Source organism: Typopeltis vanoorti, chromosome 4, assembly GCF_054136105.1.
Source record: "Typopeltis vanoorti isolate ZY-2024b chromosome 4, IOZ_Tvanoo_1.0, whole genome shotgun sequence".
NCBI lineage: Eukaryota > Metazoa > Arthropoda > Arachnida > Uropygi > Thelyphonidae > Typopeltis > Typopeltis vanoorti.
The window spans coordinates 41366253-41384994 of record NC_143552.1 but is presented as its reverse complement, the minus strand read 5'-3'; the positions used below and the strand labels follow the sequence as shown (position 1 = coordinate 41384994).

General features: G+C 34.6%; 1 protein-coding gene across 1 annotated transcript in view; it reads right to left on the bottom strand.

The window, feature by feature from the left end:
• LOC150107252 (tRNA dimethylallyltransferase) overlaps positions 1-18742 on the bottom strand; it is a 193727-nt gene that overhangs the window by 130811 nt on the left and 44174 nt on the right. Inside the window, exons 5-6 of the mRNA XM_090391751.1 lie at positions 14115-14257; positions 4548-4659 (exon numbers count right to left, since the gene is read on the bottom strand). Coding sequence (XP_090247877.1) covers positions 4548-4659; positions 14115-14257 — 255 coding nt within the window. The remainder of the gene's footprint in view (positions 1-4547; positions 4660-14114; positions 14258-18742) is intronic.

Here is an 18742-nt window from a genome sequence, read left to right as displayed (position 1 = left end):
AATTCAGCAGCTAGAACTGAAGGAAGCAAAGGAAGATGGTTTAATGTTAAATCTGGTGTGAGACAAGGATGTACATTATCACCTCTGTTATTCATTATCTATATGGATCCCATTATGAAGGAAAGTGGTATTAAACATGATATCAGAATTGGAGATGTTAATGTCAGCTTTATGCGGACGATGTTATACTTCTGAATAAATCTGCTATGAGTCTGCAAGATTCTCTGACTAAATTGAATAACTGTTGTAATAGATATGGTACGAAGGTAAGCAATAAAAAGACAAAGACAATGAAAATAGGTAGAATCATTGAAAATGTCAACTGTGTTTTGAATGGGGAACCTGTGGAACAAGTAAAACATTTCACCTACTTAGGCATGATTTTTAGTGAAGATAGTAATTTAAATATGGAAATAGACAAGAGCATCATTAAAGCTGGTATGGTAGGAAGTCAATTCAATAAATTCATATTGAATAAGAGAGAAATTAGTCGGAACACTAAATTAGCTGTTCAAACCAGTTTTAACGTATGGATCTGAGAGCTGGGTCAGAAGTAAAACACTTGACCAAAGACTAGACACCGCAGATATGAGAGTCCTGAGAAAGATTAGAGGCGTGAACAGATGGCATCAATGGCAATATCATATTAAAAATGAGGATGTTACGAAAGAACTTGACATTGTCAGCATCCAGAAATGCATTAGCAGAGCTAATCTCAGGTGGGATGGTGACTTGAACAGAATGGGCTCAGCAAGATTAACAAAACAAGTGTTCTCTGCCAGGTTGGCAGGAAAACAACCCAGAGGAAATCCAAGATATAGGTGGATTGATACGGTACACAGTGCCCTAGACAATAGAAATATAAGATCTGATAATGTTGGAGTCTTGACAAATAACAGACTGATTTGGAGGAAAATTGTAGATAGGAAGTTAGTAATGATGTAAATTTTTCATGTCTTGTACACCCCCTTAAGGGTACATGTCAGGAATTTGATGATATTAATGACTAAAGGTGAACATGTGGGTTCCTGGACAGAGCTTGCATCTTTTAAGTAGTGCAAACCAAGGCAACTCTCCAATGCTGAAGTTATATTCTCATAAGCTCCCTGGTAAATTTCTTATTTATGCCTAATTGAAATCTTTTGTCTCTATAATTGGCCGGCCTGGTTGGCCGAGTGGTTAGCGTATCCACTGTCCAGCCAAAAGGCTGCAGTTTCGAATCCTGCCATGGGCATGGACGTTTGTGATTGTCTGTGGAAGTGGTGGTGGTGGTGGTGGTAGACGGCATTGGTATAGTTGATGAACTGAGTGGTGAAGACAGAGAGTTGTAGATTAGTGCCCTCCCTCGATGAGTCTCTGGACTCCCTGAAGGTGTAACGAAAAAAATAATAATAATCCTGTAATTATAATTTTAATATTTTTGTTTTAGCTTCACATGAAAAAAAAAGGGGTGGGGGAAGGCTGAGGAAAATATGGAACCTTCATGAAGCTCAAAAACATTAAGCTGATCAGTCAGTTTTAAACTTTTGTAAAACAAGAAAATGAAGTGCAATTGTATCTAGATGGGTTGTTAAAGATGGAATCTCAATTCAAACAATTGCCAATAGTTCTTTTTATATGCAAATCAAAGTAGAATTACGCATTACCAAAGAACCAGTCAGATATCTTAAAGTTAATTTTGGACATTTATGAACATAAAGAAAGAGGAGTAAATATCAAAAATTGCAGAATTGAATCATTGTTTTAGTCTTAATTTTGGATGAGTTAACCTTTATTGGAAATAAAATTTGCTCTAGCTTAATCATGCAACTGTTGACACATTTAATAAGATAGCAGCAATTCATTATTTTAAAATATTTAAAAATTTATATAAATTAAAAATTTTAATATTTAAAAATGTATATTAAATTTAAATATATTCTAAAAAATGTATAAACACGTTTAAAGATGCTTAAATATATTTCATAAAAATAATTTTCAGGAACAAAATCATAAAAAGTGATTTTGTTCCTGGGAATTGGGGGGGGGGGGAATGTCTCAAGTCCTGGGAATAGAAAAATAGCAAAGACTCAAAAGCAGCCTTCAACCTTTGAAGATTTCCTTTGAAGTCTTCCCATGCCTTTTATTTAATATACTTTCACACAGTTTAGCTCTTACATTTTTCTCTGCTTTCCTTTAGGGAAATCTGCTGACTCACTTAAAAATAAAGAAGCAGTAAAAGAAAAGAAGAAATTCTTTTCTATCACTGTTTCTTTATTTTCTGCACCCACCAGTTCTGATTTTTCTATCCTTACAGCAGACAATAAAATAGTTATGTAGGTGTTCTTTAGAGTCTGCCAATGAATCTCCAAGGTTTGGTTCTTATTTTCAAACTCTTTCATTTTTTCCAGAATGATTTGTGTGTATTTAAGTCTACAGTTCACACCTGAAAGCTGCTCAACATCGATTCCTTTTAAAACTTTCTTACATACTTTTCTTTTCAATATGATATTCAATTTTATTCAATTCTGCTCAAAACTAAATGTTGATCACTTCCCATTTTAAATTCTATGTATATATTTCTGTTCTTTTAATCAGCAAGAAAATATCACTATCAACAATAACATAATCAATGAAACTTTTCTTATATCTTACATCTTCTCTTCATGTGGAAATGAATTCCCACATCCACAAGGCCCGATGTAAAGTCATTAAAAGAATTTTGTGGATTGTGAAATCAGATATCAGGATGGCTATTTTGGTGCACTGGTGACCAAATGCTTGGGATGTGTTAATCCATGATTGCAGATTTTTAAAACTGCAACACTTGCATTCAAAGTGCTGCCATGAATTTCACTTTGAAATTATTTTTGCAATCTCATCTGGACGTGTATGGCCCACTGACTTGTCACTGCCAAGTAACCTAGTTTCTTATACTACACTTGACAAGAAATTATATTATTATTTTAATCCTTTACCAAGCATGTAGATGAAGTATTTATCATCACAACTAGTTCACTTGTATACAGAGGCTTCAGACATCACATCAATTACCTCAGTATCACATAATGCATAAACATTATGGGGTCTTAACCCTGACAAGTTCTGTCATATAGTTTTCACTTTGAAAAAATACATCAAGGTTAAAAAAAAAATAAAAAAATTAAATTTTTTTCCAGCAGGAATATTCTTGTCAATGTCATCCACCTCTGGACCCAAGTCACTGGAAGTTTGGGGCATCGTTTTACAAGAACAAAGTTGGTTTCCTTATCTGTTGTTGCTCATTTTGTGTCATGGTGGGCAGCTTGATATCCTTACACTTTTCTATTAATGGAAATTGATTCCTCCTTATTTGCAAACCATACAAAACTAATGCAATGAAAACTTCAATAACATTTCTAGTTAGCTTAAATGGTAATCTCCATGCTATCTTTCAAAGGAAAAAGATAAAATAGTTAACTTCAACTGAAAGCAAAGCTGGGTCATATGTCATTTTTCATAAAAAAAACCTCTCTCTTGTCTCTTCTTAAAAATATTATCCAGATTTGATAAAAAATGAAATGACATTTCATCATGTTTACAATCAATTTTTTTTTTCCAGGTACAAAAACCCAAATCCATAGGAGCCTCGACCTCCAGAATTTCCTTACTCTGCATGCTTCTCAACATTTCAGACGAGACAAAAAAAAACCTCCTTCTTGAATCCTTCATTCTGCTCAGAAAAGAACAATTCAGCTAACAATATATCCTTCCTCTCTGATTCATTCCATTCATCAGACAAATGTTCTGTTTGTGCTTGATGCATTGGGCATTGTTCAACTGAAATCAAATCCACTCATTTTTCTCAAATTCTTATATAAGCATTATCTAGTCAATTTATAAATGATTCAACATAAAACTTGCTATACTGCTTTTCTTCCTCCTCCTCCATTTATCCTTTGGAGCAGCCTTTCTCCTGAAGAAGTGTAGGCTATAGTCCCTGAAGGTAATAACCTACAATTCTCCAAATGAAACTACATTCATTCTATGTTTCTAATCTCTTACATTATGGTGCTGTCTGTGCCATTGTTGTTACAACCATATATAAACATTGTCAATAAAAAAAAAATAAAAAAAAAAAAGATGATCATTTAAGAATACTAAGGTTTAAGCCAACAAATCAACTTATCGATTTTTTTTTTTTTTTTTTTTTTTTTAAATATCACAGAAGGTTGTAAACCAACAGTATACTTTAGTAGTGGGTGAGAATGAATGGGCTAAACTGGAAGTCTTCCTCCAGAGACCAAAACATAGTCTTCTGCAAGCCTCTGGTAGATTTTGTTTTTGTTATTATTTGGGATTATAGTGCAAACCTCTAATAAGCAAAAGTAGTTTTACAATGCCACTTCTATTTACTGGAGCCTGCTATGCCACTATAAATCCACATATCAAATAAAGGATAATTTTTCTTAGTATTTGTAAATAAGCGAACTCCTTAATAATAACATTTTTTAAAATGTTGTCAAGTATCCATAAATAATGATAATCAAATTAAAATAAACAGTAATATTAAAAAAGGTAAAACATACGGGCTATTTTCCATACGGTGATGGTTATACATGGCATGGAAATCCAGTAATTCTCTTAATAGGCCACTCTTTATCATTTGGTCCACTCTTTTATCCAACCTCTCATTCAAAACTTTAAAAAATAAATAAATGACATTTATATTTAAATTTCACACTCACAAATTCAAATAATTAAGGAAACCAATTATTATTAATTCATTTTTTATGTTTATTTACTGAAAACAAGACAGATGATCCAAACAAAGTTTTTTTTTGTATTTAAAATCTGAGTTCAGGTAAACTAAGCAAAAAATTCAGTTAACAGTCTTGATAAGTAAATTCAAAACCATTATAAAACTTTTTAAATGAGTATCAGGAGGATAAAAATTAGTTTACTATATTTACTAATTTCTAAGGACATTATAAAAAATCCTGGTACTCAAGATTCGTTCAACAAGGACATGATAACTTTAAAATACAAAAACTGTTTGCAATCATGCTAATAATGAAAACAATTCTTTCATAAAACTTATATGTCTAGCTATTTCTAACAGTACATCCAAGGTAGGAGATCTCTAATTACAGAGATTCCCCCCACCACCACTCCATTCAGTTTTCCATCTAAAAAAAAAAAAAAGTTTGTGAATCGACTTTTGCCACTCACAATCCACAGCAAATCACCAGCAATCATAACCCATCTTTTGACAAAAGTCATTCCCAACCAATGCTGTAGTAACTCAGTGCTCTGTAATTTAACCTACTTTAATCCCACCCCCCCTTCTCTCTCTCTCTCTACTTCATCTGAGACAAATCTTGTAGTGCATAATTATTAAAATCTTCAAGCTCTTCTATAACCAATGCCCTAAACTCTGATTTCCTTGTTATTCTTCAATGAGATGAGAATAACTCATGAACTTCAATGCTGCCAAAACATAATCCTGTCTTGTCTATCACAAGAAAGATCTCACTGCATTCCTCTTACTCTTGATAATATCCAGATCTCCAAAGATCAGATTTCATAGGCTGACCTACACCTTTCTCATTTGGCAAAACACATCTCAGCCATGGCTTCTTCAACCACCCAAAAACTTGTACTTTCCCACTCAAAACACCGCTCACCAAGACACTGAAACAAACACCCAAATCCCATATCCACTCATTCTTGGAATAATGCTCACATGTTTGGGGAGTGGTTCATCTAAAACCACTCTAAGAATGCTTGATGCTATCCAGAAGAGGATAATGTGACTGATTAATGATCCTGTCTCACTATTCACTCTGTAAGAGACACTATGCTTCTGCTTCTATAAAGTTTTCCACAGACAATGTTCTGATGAACCGACTTCTGCTGAATATAGATCCCACCCCCACAAAAGGCTTCAACTGTATTGTTGATGACAATACAGTTGACTCTCACTTTAGCGTACAACAAGCTTACTCATTATTAAAAACTATCGAAAAACCTCATAGGAACAAAGCAATTCTAAGAGAAATTCACTATAGCTACTCATTTAAACCAATTTTGCAGTCCCTACAAACTTTACTCATCAAAACCTCTAGAATATCTACTTCTACCTTTCAATATCTTTTTCATGAATTCCATCTCTGAACCCCTTTTGATAATTTTTTTTTTAATGTGAGTACCACCACAAATGGTTTTTTATTATTATCAACACGCAACCTCCATGGAGTCAGAGACTCATTGTAGGAGGTACTCACTATTGCATAGACTGCTCATCCAACCGCATCTCTAAACTGATTCAATGTGTCCTTATCCACAACACACTCAGGCAATGCATTCCACTCACCAACCACCCTCCATGAAAATAACCTATCTCTCACTCCTTTGCTCACACCCTCCTTATACAGTTTCCAGCAATGGCCTCTTGTTCTACCTCTCCCATGTCTACCTGATAACAACTCCTGACCAGTTTATAGGTCTCAATCATATCCCCCTTTTCCTCCTATTCACGAAGCTCTGCAACTTACATTCTCTCAATCTGTCCTTGTACTCCACGTTCCAAAGACTGCTGACTACCTTTGTGAAACTTCTCTGTACCCTTTCCAGCATATCCTCGTCACCATGAAAACCTGGCAACCAAATCTTTGCACAATAATCCATATGAGGCCTGATCAAGGCTAAAATCTTGTACAGAGGGAATTTAGAATAAAATTCTTTCTATACTGATTTTACTTGGGAAATAAAATCAATATAATATACTTGTAATTTGATTAATACTTAACTCAATTTTTGCTGTACTAAACCTGAAAAAAATGTTACAATAAATTGTAATAAGAAAATTGTACAAACAAAGAAATGACTCAGACAGGAATAGGAATGTAAGACCTGAGGCTATTGCAACTTGCGAAGGTCAACGAAGTACGGGGTTTCCAGCCTTAACTCAGCAACTGCAGGGTGGCTGAGAAGACTCCTCCAAGAAAATCCAGGCGATTGAATCTATAGGAGTTCCAAGGTCGGAAGAGCAGAATAAAGGAGGAAGAATCAATGGAAAAGGGCTCTTTTTCTGTTCCGGCTCTCAGTTCCTGCTCTCACTACAAGGAGTTTCCTGTGTGTCCTGCCGTTCCAAGGATGGGGATCCACGTCCTGCCAAGAGAAGTCCGACGATGATAGGAGGTTCGTAATAGGTGACAGTCTATTCCAGAATTCCCACCGCTAAGTTCCTTGACGATCTCCACGTGTGAAGTATCATAGATGTTGTAAGAAAGTGCACATGTGTGACTTTTTCTGGAAAGTAGATGAAGGTGTCAACGATCTCAAGGATCTTGCAAAATGAACTGGATGACTAAGTAGCAAGTAAGATCTTTTACATAGGACTTTCCTAGATGTGAAATTTATGGTAAAGATTGCTGCTTTTATAATTTGTTAGCATTAAGAACAGTAGTAAAGATGGAAGGCCATTTGTTAAAACAGTTGTGAAGTAGTTTGCAGAGTTATGAGGAATTAACTAATATTATTGTATGTGAAAGTTTTAGTATGCTTAATGATATTTATAGTCTGAGTTAAATTAATGTAAGGTGTGTACAGGTCTGTTCTCGTGTCTGATCTATATGTGAGAGTATTTATTGCATTAGTCATTTTAGCTTAAGCAAGAATTGTTTAATTAATCTAGTGGAGAACCCGACACGTGGCTTTACAATATTTCCAGGTTAACTTTGATGAGTGAATTAAAGTCTGGAAAATTTTGTATGAGTAGTATTAACCTTTATATGTACTTTGATTTAGCATGAATAAATTGTTTTGTTTGTCAAATAACTTGCCTGATTCTGCCTTACCAATGTACTTCTCATAAAAAGATAGAACCTGCGTGACCTTAAGAGTAAAAGTAGCCACGACTGACGAACAGTAGATTTAAACGTTGCTCGACTTAGAGATAAACATTAGAGATATTTCCGTGTTGTGCTGGGTGTATGCTTAATGATATTTATAGTCTGAGTTAAATTAATGTAAGGTGTGTACAGGTCTGTTCCCGTGTCTGATCTATATGTGAGAGTATTTATTGCATTAGTCATTTTAGCTTAAGCAAGAATTGTTTAATTAATCTAGTGGAGAACCCGACACGTGGCTTTACAATATTTCCAGGTTAACTTTGATGAGTGAATTAAAGTCTGGAAAATTTTGTATGAGTAGTATTAACCTTTATATGTACTTTGATTTAGCATGAATAAATTATTTTGTTTGTCAAATAACTTGCCTGATTCTGCCTTACCAATGTACTTCTCATAAAAAGATAGAACCTGAGTGACCTTAAGAGAAAGTAGCCACGACTGACGAACAGTAGATTTAAACATTGCTTGATTTGGAGATAAAAATTAGAGATATTTCCGGGTTGTGCTGGGTGTTTTTCTTGCATGTATAGGAAAGATATACAATTCCTCCATGCGATCTCTGATGACGCAGTCATAAATACAAATAAATTTTCAGAGATCAGTGTGAGAAAAAGTCAACTATTTAGACAAAGGAATTGGCTCCAGCCAGAGGCAATTCCAAAATTCTAAAATACGTACACGTGAAGTAGCATAGTCACGACCTTGAGAGGGGAATAATTAAATTGATAGACTGAAAGGATTAAAGGTGATAGACTATTTCAAGCAACGAGATTACAACTGTTAAGTTGAGATAAATAAGGACAAATAATTTATCTCAATTTACAATACAAAAATCAATATTTTTACAAAGGCACAGTTCAACAGGCACGAAATATAAAACTATCACAGATTTTACAATGGCACAGCCGACAGGATTAAATCCATGTTAATTAGTCAAATTGTGGATTATATGAGAAAGTTTCGGTAATGAATCAGGCAGTTATGAAAAAAAGAAGATGACGACGCTTTAGCTTTTTTTTTTAGCTTCATCAAAGAGCTGAGAAAGGTTGGAAGGCAGTTAGCCTTCCAACTACTTATCTTGCTCAGGAGCAAACTGGTTGGAAAGGCCAAAAGCTTCTTGTATTCATCCCCAATACTGAAGGATACCTTAGAATACTCTAAGTTTAAGGAAATCTTGATTTCCTAGTTCTCCAGAGTAAGAAGTCTAGGCCCAAATCTCTGGAAATTGCAGAGATGTGCTCAAGAGAAAAAGGAGAATGTGACAGAGTATATAATAAGTTACTGACAATTGCCAACAGTCTGAGTGTTCCAACAGAGGATAAACCTCACCTCGACTGGGAAGTGTTTCATCAATTTAGGTTGGGGGGGGGAGGTCAAAGAAGAACTGAAAGAGAATGCCTACAAAAAGAAAATCACAAATCTTGACGAATATTTCCTTGCTGTGAAGGAAAAGGAAGAGAGGCTTGGATATTTTCATCCTGCTTCTACTAGCAGCCACATTAATGTTATCAAAAAGGCTAATGATTCCTCTTGCGAAGGCAAGAGTGAAAAGGGCTCAAGCACATGCAAGGGCAAGTCTAATAAAGATCAAAATGAAAGAGAGGGAGAAAGAGAAAAATCAGTCAGCATTAATCAAGTGACTGACAATACAATGAACATCCCGAAAGAGGACCTACAAATATAAAGGAATTACGTTTAATAATAAGACAGGAGGTAGAACGGCTACAACAGCCTACGATTGTCTTGATGCTGTTATGCAGCAGCTGGCAGCAAAGACCTCTGAAATAACTCTACCTCAAACAGAGGAATAATGAGGTAAAAGGCAGAAGAGAGCCTCCCAAATGCTTTGTTTGCAATAAATATGGGCACATGGCTCACAACTATTTCAGAAACAAGAGATCCCTCCATTGGAAATGTTAGATATGAGTCGAATCTTGTGCACACTCCTCATAGTGATGCAAATAAACCATGGAGGAGAGGGGCACAAGAAACAAGAACACCAAAGGAAGTCGAGAATGATCATAAGAGGAGAGATACAAGGATCACCTTGTGGCGTATTACTTGATACTGGTTCCCAGGCCTCTGTCATAACTGGAGATTATTTTCAAGAAATAAAATCCTGTGTGTGGAGGGGCATCTCTAAACTGAAGAAAGCTATCAGATTATCGGGGATTTCAACATCCGAGATATATGCGACCAAGAAAGTGAGAGTTAAAATATACTTAACAGAGTTTAATTTGTGTGTTTGACAAGAGTTGTTAGTCCTCACAAGGCCATCTCGCTCAAACATACAGATAATCCTGGGAACTAACTTTCTGGACAGGTACAAGTTCTCTTGAGACTTTTCCAGAAATGAGATGTTCCTAATGGGAAATAAACAGTCAGGAAAAGGGAACCATAATTTTAGAGATAGAGATGAGAAGTCACGTGAAGAGAGAATGCAGAATGAAAATAATGTCGAGCCAACTGTACTGACTGAAAGAGGTAATGAAAAATATTGAAATAACCACTCTGATTCTTCAATACCTTCAGATTCCGAAAGGAACAGTCAATCTGAGACCTACCACATATCAAGTAAAATTAGAAAATGATCAAGGCAAAACGGAAGAAAAATTAGGGGAGGGTAATCAGAGAACAATAGAAGTAAACATCATTGAGAGACCTAAAAGTTACAGAAGTTCCTATGAGAAATCAAGATGGAATAGGCCAGGAAAACATGAAGTTGAAATTCAATCTCAGTGGCAGTTTAATTATACCAACTTCCTCTGTTTTCTTTTCATGTTTAGAAAAGCGGTAAGAGGATTGTTAGGTAGGGATTTAGCTCTTGCTACAAGGACTGCACACTTATTAACTGATTGTGCAAGTTTTATGAGTGAGTTTAATGGAAAATTTATTTAGGTTCAAAACTTTAAAAGATAGCAAAAGGAATAGTCATAAATACAAATAAGTTTTCAGAGATCAGTGTGAGAAAAAGCCAACTATTGAGACATAGAAATTGGCTCCAGTCAAAGGCAATTCCAAAATTCTAAAATACATACAGGGTGTTCGGGATAAATTTGACAGTTTCGTAAGGAAAAAGAAAATCTTCTTTGTATCTATTAAATTTAATGAATTGACAAAAAACATTACAGGCAGAGTTAATTACAATACTATCAACAAGATTTACTCAAAATAACCACCATTAGCATCGATCACAGCTTCAATTCTGCTTCGGAACCTCGAACAAGCTGATGCTACAGTCTCCCTGGGAAGGGCCGCAAAAACTGTTTTAATTTTATCCATTAACTGGGCTTTTGTATTACTGGAAGTGCGATTGGTGTCTTTTTCAACTGCGCCCCATACAAAATAATCCATGGGGTTAAGGTCTGGGGAGTTTGGAGGCCAAACATTTGGACTGGTGAAGTCGTAGAAATTTTCAGACAACCATTTTTGACTTTTCCCAGAGGTGTGGCAAGGGGCCGAATCCTGCTGCCATACATACGGCCTACCATTGGCTACCCTTGTTATCCAGGGCTTGACTACAGTTAGCAACTCCACGAACAAAGCCCGAATTCCAATGCCAGGGTTCTTCAACACCTGTTCCTGCAGATTTGCGAGGAATTCTGCTGTACGAACGCAATCAGATCGTCTGCTAGGGATCTTTCTTCTTGCTACATCCTCGTAGTCACCATTGCAAGTCTCTAATTCATGCCTGATTGTTTTTACTGTATTCAGGGAGCATTGGGCAGCAGTCGTAATATCCTTATTTTGATGGCGGGCACGAATCATCATGATACAAGTTATTCTCTTCCATGATTCAGGTGGGTTCCAGCTATCCATCCTTTCTGACATCTTGTATATGAATGAAGAAGGGTCCAAACTTTTAAATGAAGAGAAGTGTGTGTTAATACATGTAACTTACGGAAAAATATAATTAATTATAAATATGTCAAATTTATCCCGAACACCCTGTACATGTGAAGTAGCATAGTCACGACCTTGAGGGGCGGAAATTGAATTGATAGACTGAAAGGATTAAAAGTGATAGACTATTTCAAGCAATGAGATTACAACTCGGAGTTACGACTGTTAGTTCAGATAAATAAGGACAAATAAAGAACAATATAAAAAATCTATATTTTTACAAAGGCGCAGTTCAACAGACACGAAATATAAAACTGTCATAGATTTTACAAGGCCTTATACAATGGAATCATAACCTCTCTATTTCTGCATGTCAGGGTTCTCCACATCATTGCCATTATTTGATGTGATGTCTTCACAACTTGTGCAATGTAAAAATATTATATTTTTGTAAACCTATAGTACAATTCGTATCTGGGTGGGCTAAGGATTTTTCTTATTAATGTCTTTTTTTTTTTTTTTTTCATTTTTTACATGGTATGGAATGCCTGCTCTAGAGGCCAAGCATGGAACTTTTTTCAAGTTACTTCAAGCCTCCAATAATTGGGGTGGTGGTAGTCTCACACTGGATGATGTAATTCATTTCCCAATTACAGACAATCAAAAACATCCATGCCCACAGTGGGATTCAAATCTGCAGCCTGTTGCTTGGAAAGAAGATATGCTAACCATTCAGCCAACCAAGGCTGACAAACCTTCATTCCTCCACCTTTTTTTTTTCTCCAAAACTGTAAGAACTCAAACAATAGCTAGGCAACATTAATTTATTGTCTAGAATCAACACCTCTTCTTTCATCCTTCTCCTCCTTAATCTAACTCAGTTCTTTGGGAAAGCTTTTTTTTTCCCTGAAGGACTATAGCCTTTGACTATTCAACATCAAAGATTCCATCCTGCTTCCTATTCTCTTACACCCAAATACAGTATTATTACCATTCTTTCTTTCTTTTTTTTTTTTGCACACTTTTACAGCAGAGATTTATACATAAATGCAAGGAGAAGGATAAAGAGAACAAGGGCACAATACTTTAAGTATTATTATCTTTATATATCCTCAAGTATGCAATACAGCTAACAGATTAAACAATTGAGGATTATAAAGAAATCATTATCATTGCAGCTTCCTTTGTTTTAAGCCAAAAGTCTGTTAAAGTCAAGCAAGCAACATGCATAAATTTAATTTTTGACAGGATAAATTGTTTACCTTAATTTCTACAGTCTTCTATGATAATTATAATGCCTGGTTTCTATTTTTCTCTGGAAAAAGAGGAAAAATTCAAATTCTCATAGTAAAAACCTTTTCACCTTTATATGAGACCAGCTAACTTGCCTTCAGCTGAAAGGTTCTTATAAATATCCCTTGTCTTGTACAGGATTCAAACCAAATCTCTGCAACTAAAGGGCATATAAGCCATGATTTGTGGTCTTCACAATCACCAGCAGTTTGAATTATGGTTGATATATAACTAAGGTTATGAAGCCAGTGTCTTATCTATTAAGTGCATATGTTCTTTTGGCCAGTTTTACCTGCTTTGCAGAATGAAAAATCTGAGCTTCCAGGAGAGAAAACCCTGCTACTCTGTATGACTAGTTTCATGATCATCAGATGTAAATCAATTTCACTATTAAAAAATCTGAATGACCAACCTCCCATAATCTATAGCAAAAGTCAAAACAATGCTGAACAGTGATGCTTTCTGCTAAACAGCAAATATATGTTTAACAAAAAACTCTATTTCCTTAAAACCGCATTACAGAAAAACCTAACTTAGTGATTCAAGTTGTGATCCAAGGCAAAAATTTATAAATTTATGACCTTCTTATAGTAAATAAAAGACTCACAGTATTGACTAAAACTTGGATTCATGATCACCAACAATTGTGAATAACAATCAGCTAATTAGCAATCATTGACAGGATTTTTTTGGTTGGCAATGACGCAGAATAAATGCATCTTGTTTGCAACCCACTTCACCCTTTTTTTGCCATCACACTGTTAATGAAGCATGACATTTCAAATCAACAGGAGTATGAAAAGAAAGTGAATAAACAAACCTCCAAGTTCAAATTGTTGCATTTGATGCAAGTACAATTTCTGAAGTACAGAGGAAAATATCCGAGAGAAGAGATGTGCTAGGCTCTTCATGTGATTAGCTGGTTCATGAGATGGGCCATATTTACAAGAATAAAACTGATCACAAAGGCTTGATTTGTGACTTGATTAGTCTTAAGTGCAGGGGTTGCCTGTACTGAGATTTGCAAAAAATATAAAAGAAAATAAATAAAAAAGAAAAAAAAAGAACATCATCTATATGTACTCATAGATAAATAGTACTCACCTGATTGTTCACACTGTAACCATAATACACAACTAGTTGGGAAACGCAAAGGTCCACCCAAAGAACTTCCACCACAAGTCAAGCGCTGTGCTAATAGCATTTTACTATGCAACTGACCTGTTTGTTGATATACCTGCAAACTCCTAGACAAAGAAAGCATGTTAGAATTATTAGTAAATTAATATTCTGTATATAGTCAATTCTCACTGTGTATAACAAACTACTGAAAAGTTCTAACCAAAAATCCTATAAGTGTATACAACACTATGCTGAAAGAAATTCCATACAGCAAACTATCTGCTATAACAAACTATTCTGGTGGTTCCTATGAGTTTGTTATAGTGAAAATCAAATGTATTACCTTTGTTTTTAATATCTAAACCAGACTGTGTGTGTGTGTGTATATATATATATATTTTTTTTTTTGAAGCAGTTTCTTTTTCTTTACCTGTTTCATATTCAAGTCAGAAAACAAGCTAATATTCAGCTGATTTTACAATGCAATAAAATATTTTACCTTTATCACTAAAATCTCAGAATGTCATGAATTATATCTCTAATTAAAAATAAAATGTTGCTTTAGTTTAAATCATGAATAATGAAAGTTTAGTTAGAAAAAAATGAAATGACTAATATAGAATTAAACAAAATAAACTGATATATATAAAAATGCAATCCTACTCTTCCACACTTAGACACATCTTACCTACAACAAGTGCTGTATCTCTTCTACACAAACACTATGTTTAGTTCTATATAATGACACTTGGATATCTAGTCATAATGAAGTTATAAATAAGGCATATATGAACTCCTATAATATATTCAAATTTCAAATTTGAAAACGGGAAAATTTCAAAATGGAAAATTGGACTTTGAGACTTACTTGTGCCTATGATTCCATAGAAGATTCTATTAAGGAAGCAGAGGAATTTTTCGGTCATAAGATTCTGCTAAGGAAGAAACAGAAAAAATTTTCTTTTTCAAGTGAACATTAGAGAGGATAGATGACAAAGAAAAAGAAAAGGTTGATTCTTTTTTTTCAGCCACATGTAGTAATGTTTAAGGAATATTTGAAGAAAAAAGCAAAACTAATAAGTAGTTGAAGAATTCTGTTGAGGACACTGACTAGTCATTACTAATACCATGTTCCAACAAAGATTTGTACAAATTCACATATGGAGAAGACACACACACAAAAAAAATAATAAATAAATAAATAATAATAAAATAAGTCTAATTGACTATATTATTGTTGATAATGATATCTTCAAAATGATTCAGGATACGATGGTATACAGGAGATTTGGAAGAGCTAAACAAGAACTAAATAATCATTTAGTTGTGAGCAGGATAAAAATATCAATGAAAAGAATCAAAAGTGAAGTGTGGACTCAATATACAAATATTGTTCAAGAAAAAAATTAAAGAGTCTGAAAGCAAGAAACGAGCCATAAAGATTTTGTGGCAAACTCTGAAGAACTCTAACTATTTCAGCCAGGAGGTATGGGTTAAATTATTTAGAAGGATAGAAAAATCCAAACTTCATGATGGACTCAATATTAAAGGGACAAGATACTAATATTGGACAGATCTGAGATTTGTAACAAATAAGAAGCTCAGTGGGTGGAAGTAAAATAATGCCAAGTCTCTTAAGGATGGGGGGGGGGTGAGAAAAACAGATGATATATGTTCGTGCCAGGAAGGCTAAAGGTAAATGTTAATCTATGAAGTGAGATCTGATCCTATCTAGTGATTTGGGCATTACCAAAAGTTAAATTATACAGAAATTCTTTTTTAAGTTTTTTTTTTGTTATTTTAAAAAAAAAAGAAGCAAGACTGCATAGGTAGCAATGAAGTTTGACAGGATTATCCTCATTTCATTGGAGAATTGATGAAGATATGAATTTAAGGACTGGTTACAGAGGTTCTTAAAGCTTAGGATATTTGTGCAGTGTAAGTTTTGTGAAATGAGTAAAAAGAATAAAGTGTACTATCATCATCAAAACTGAGGACAGGGCTATTGGTCAGAGCCTAGGGCAGCCCAAAGAAGGCCTATGCATTACTGTGGAACTCATACACCATAATGCATAGTGAATGACAGAGAACTAGCTATCCAGAGTGTGGAAGGTAGGCAAAAAGAAAATGAAATATGCTATGCATATTTTGATACTAGAGTCAGTAAAAATATTTTGACTTTGACATTACATTAGGCATTAAGGTCAAAAGGAATCTTCAATTTAGTTTACATCATGTTTGAAAGTGATATAAATAAATAAATAAAAATATCATCTATCACTTATCTGTATAAGACATATGTATGATGAGTATATTGATTTTTTCGACCAAAAAACTAATGCAATAAAAACTACTAGTTTTGCCACTTAAGCTGGTGGCTTCATCTGAGTCGGGATGAACACACAAATATACAACAAGCATTAAATATGAATCATTACATAACTAAAACACCGAATGTGTAGGAACCATTACACAAAAATACAAGAAAAACAAAAAACATGTGGAGCATGGAACTGGCACATAGTCAGTCATTGTTCAGCAGGAATGCTCGATAGTTTGCAGAAAAATAAACGTCCAATGTGTTTAAAGATCTGATAAGTGATTTCCAAATGTCACACACAAAATCATTCCTTGTTTCTGTTGAGAGTGCCTTGTAAATGGATTACCATCATAGCCTCTTTGATGTTGCAGGCACCTGAAGTTGTCTTCTATGTACGGCATGGGGGCTCTTGTCCCATTCAGTGTTGTGACGTGTGCGAGAGAAATGGAATGCCAGACCTGAGCTGTTTTCTCTGTTGTTATTGACATCTCCAACATGCTCCTTTTGTCCTATTTCTAAAGTTCTCGATGTTTGCCCTAGTAATTAAGGCCACAAGAACATGGAATATTGTAAACTCCACAATGTTTGTTGAAAGGGTTGTGGTCCTTGGGTGAGTATAACAGATTTTGTACCATCATAATGGGTCTGAAGGCCACTCTAATGTCATGAGATTTCTGGAGATTTGCAATGTTTAGTTAAATTTCGCCAATAAAATGGTTCCTACACATTCAGTGTTTTTAGTTATGTAATGATTCATATTTAACACTTGTATTTTGTGTGTTCATCTCAACTTAGATGAAGCCACTGGCTTAAGTGGTGAAACTAGTAGGTTTTATTAAATAATTATTACGACCAATTATTTTTATTATATGTATGTTTAGCTCATCATAGTACATTAGTACTGTGATGAGAAAGAAAAGAACAAGGCATATCAGAAAAACAAGTAATTCAGCAGATGTGCTGAAAAGATACAGAGAAAATACAGATATAGAATGCATCATATATTCTCAAAAAATTTTGACATATTCCTATGTAGAAACCAGACAATGAATATCTGCTTAATGTTACCATTTCCTAAAGAAATTATAACATTTATTTATCAGTGTGCCGGAAGCATTAAATACTACTTTTAATCATTTCCTAGTGCTGTTTCACTCCATTAAACTTTTATCGTGAATTTATTTATCCCATTTATATTCTCATATATAGAACCTCTGTAACTCAGTTGGTATAGATGAAGCCCTTTGGTCAGAAAGACCTGGATTTGATTCCTGTCCAAGATGTGAGGAATCTTTATCTGGTCTCTTTTGACTAAAGGTGAGTTAGCCAGTCTCAAATGGAGGTAGGAGGGTTTTTTTTCACCTGGAAACTTTTTGGGTTTAATGTCCCCCAGAACAGGCAAACTGACCCTGTGAACACACACATCTATAGGTATAAAAATTCCTCCCCCCCTCCCAATGCCACTCTGTGACAAGCCGTTTGGGGTATCTCACAGTTCGTATAATCATAGCAGATCCTGCGTCAAGCAGGATAAAACCGCTATAAAGAGGAAGATATTCTCATATATATACTTCACCTGGTATATATCAAATATACACTTGCAACTTATCCTGTTTTGGACTAATGTCAAGATCAATAGAAATATATTTCAAAACACCAATCATATTCTACTGATTAAATGACGTAAGTACAGGACTGTATAGTATGGAACTGACATTAACTACAGGATTCTTTGGAATGATAATAATGATAAAGTTAACAGAAATATTTTCAAATTTGAATACTTTTCCTAAGAAAGTGCTGAGGTTCTTCTACATCATAATAAAAAAAAAAGCCGGCAAAGGTCGGTCGATTGGTAGAGCCTCTACTACTAATGGCTCAGTTAAGTAAGTTTGAGCGCGGTTAGTAGTTGGAAGGGACCCAATCATTCGATGCTGTTGGCACACTCTCCCTCGATGGGTCTTTGGACTCCCTGGAGGTGTCTAATAATAATAATCATCATCCTAATCTCAATAATAAACCATCCATGTCTAAATGGTAATAATTTCCCAATATGAGAAATTGTTATCAACAAAAAACTATATTATTCAATTACAAAAAATAAATTTAGGATTTTAGTTGTTACATAAATGTTATAACCAGTATTACAGCATTTTCTTTTGATTTGTTATTTCAATTTTCCATTGTGTTTCTCTACACTGACTGATGATGGCTTGAAACAAACATATATATGTTAATGAAATAAATTTTACTATGGTTACATGCTTTTTCTTTTTACGAGAGCTAATCT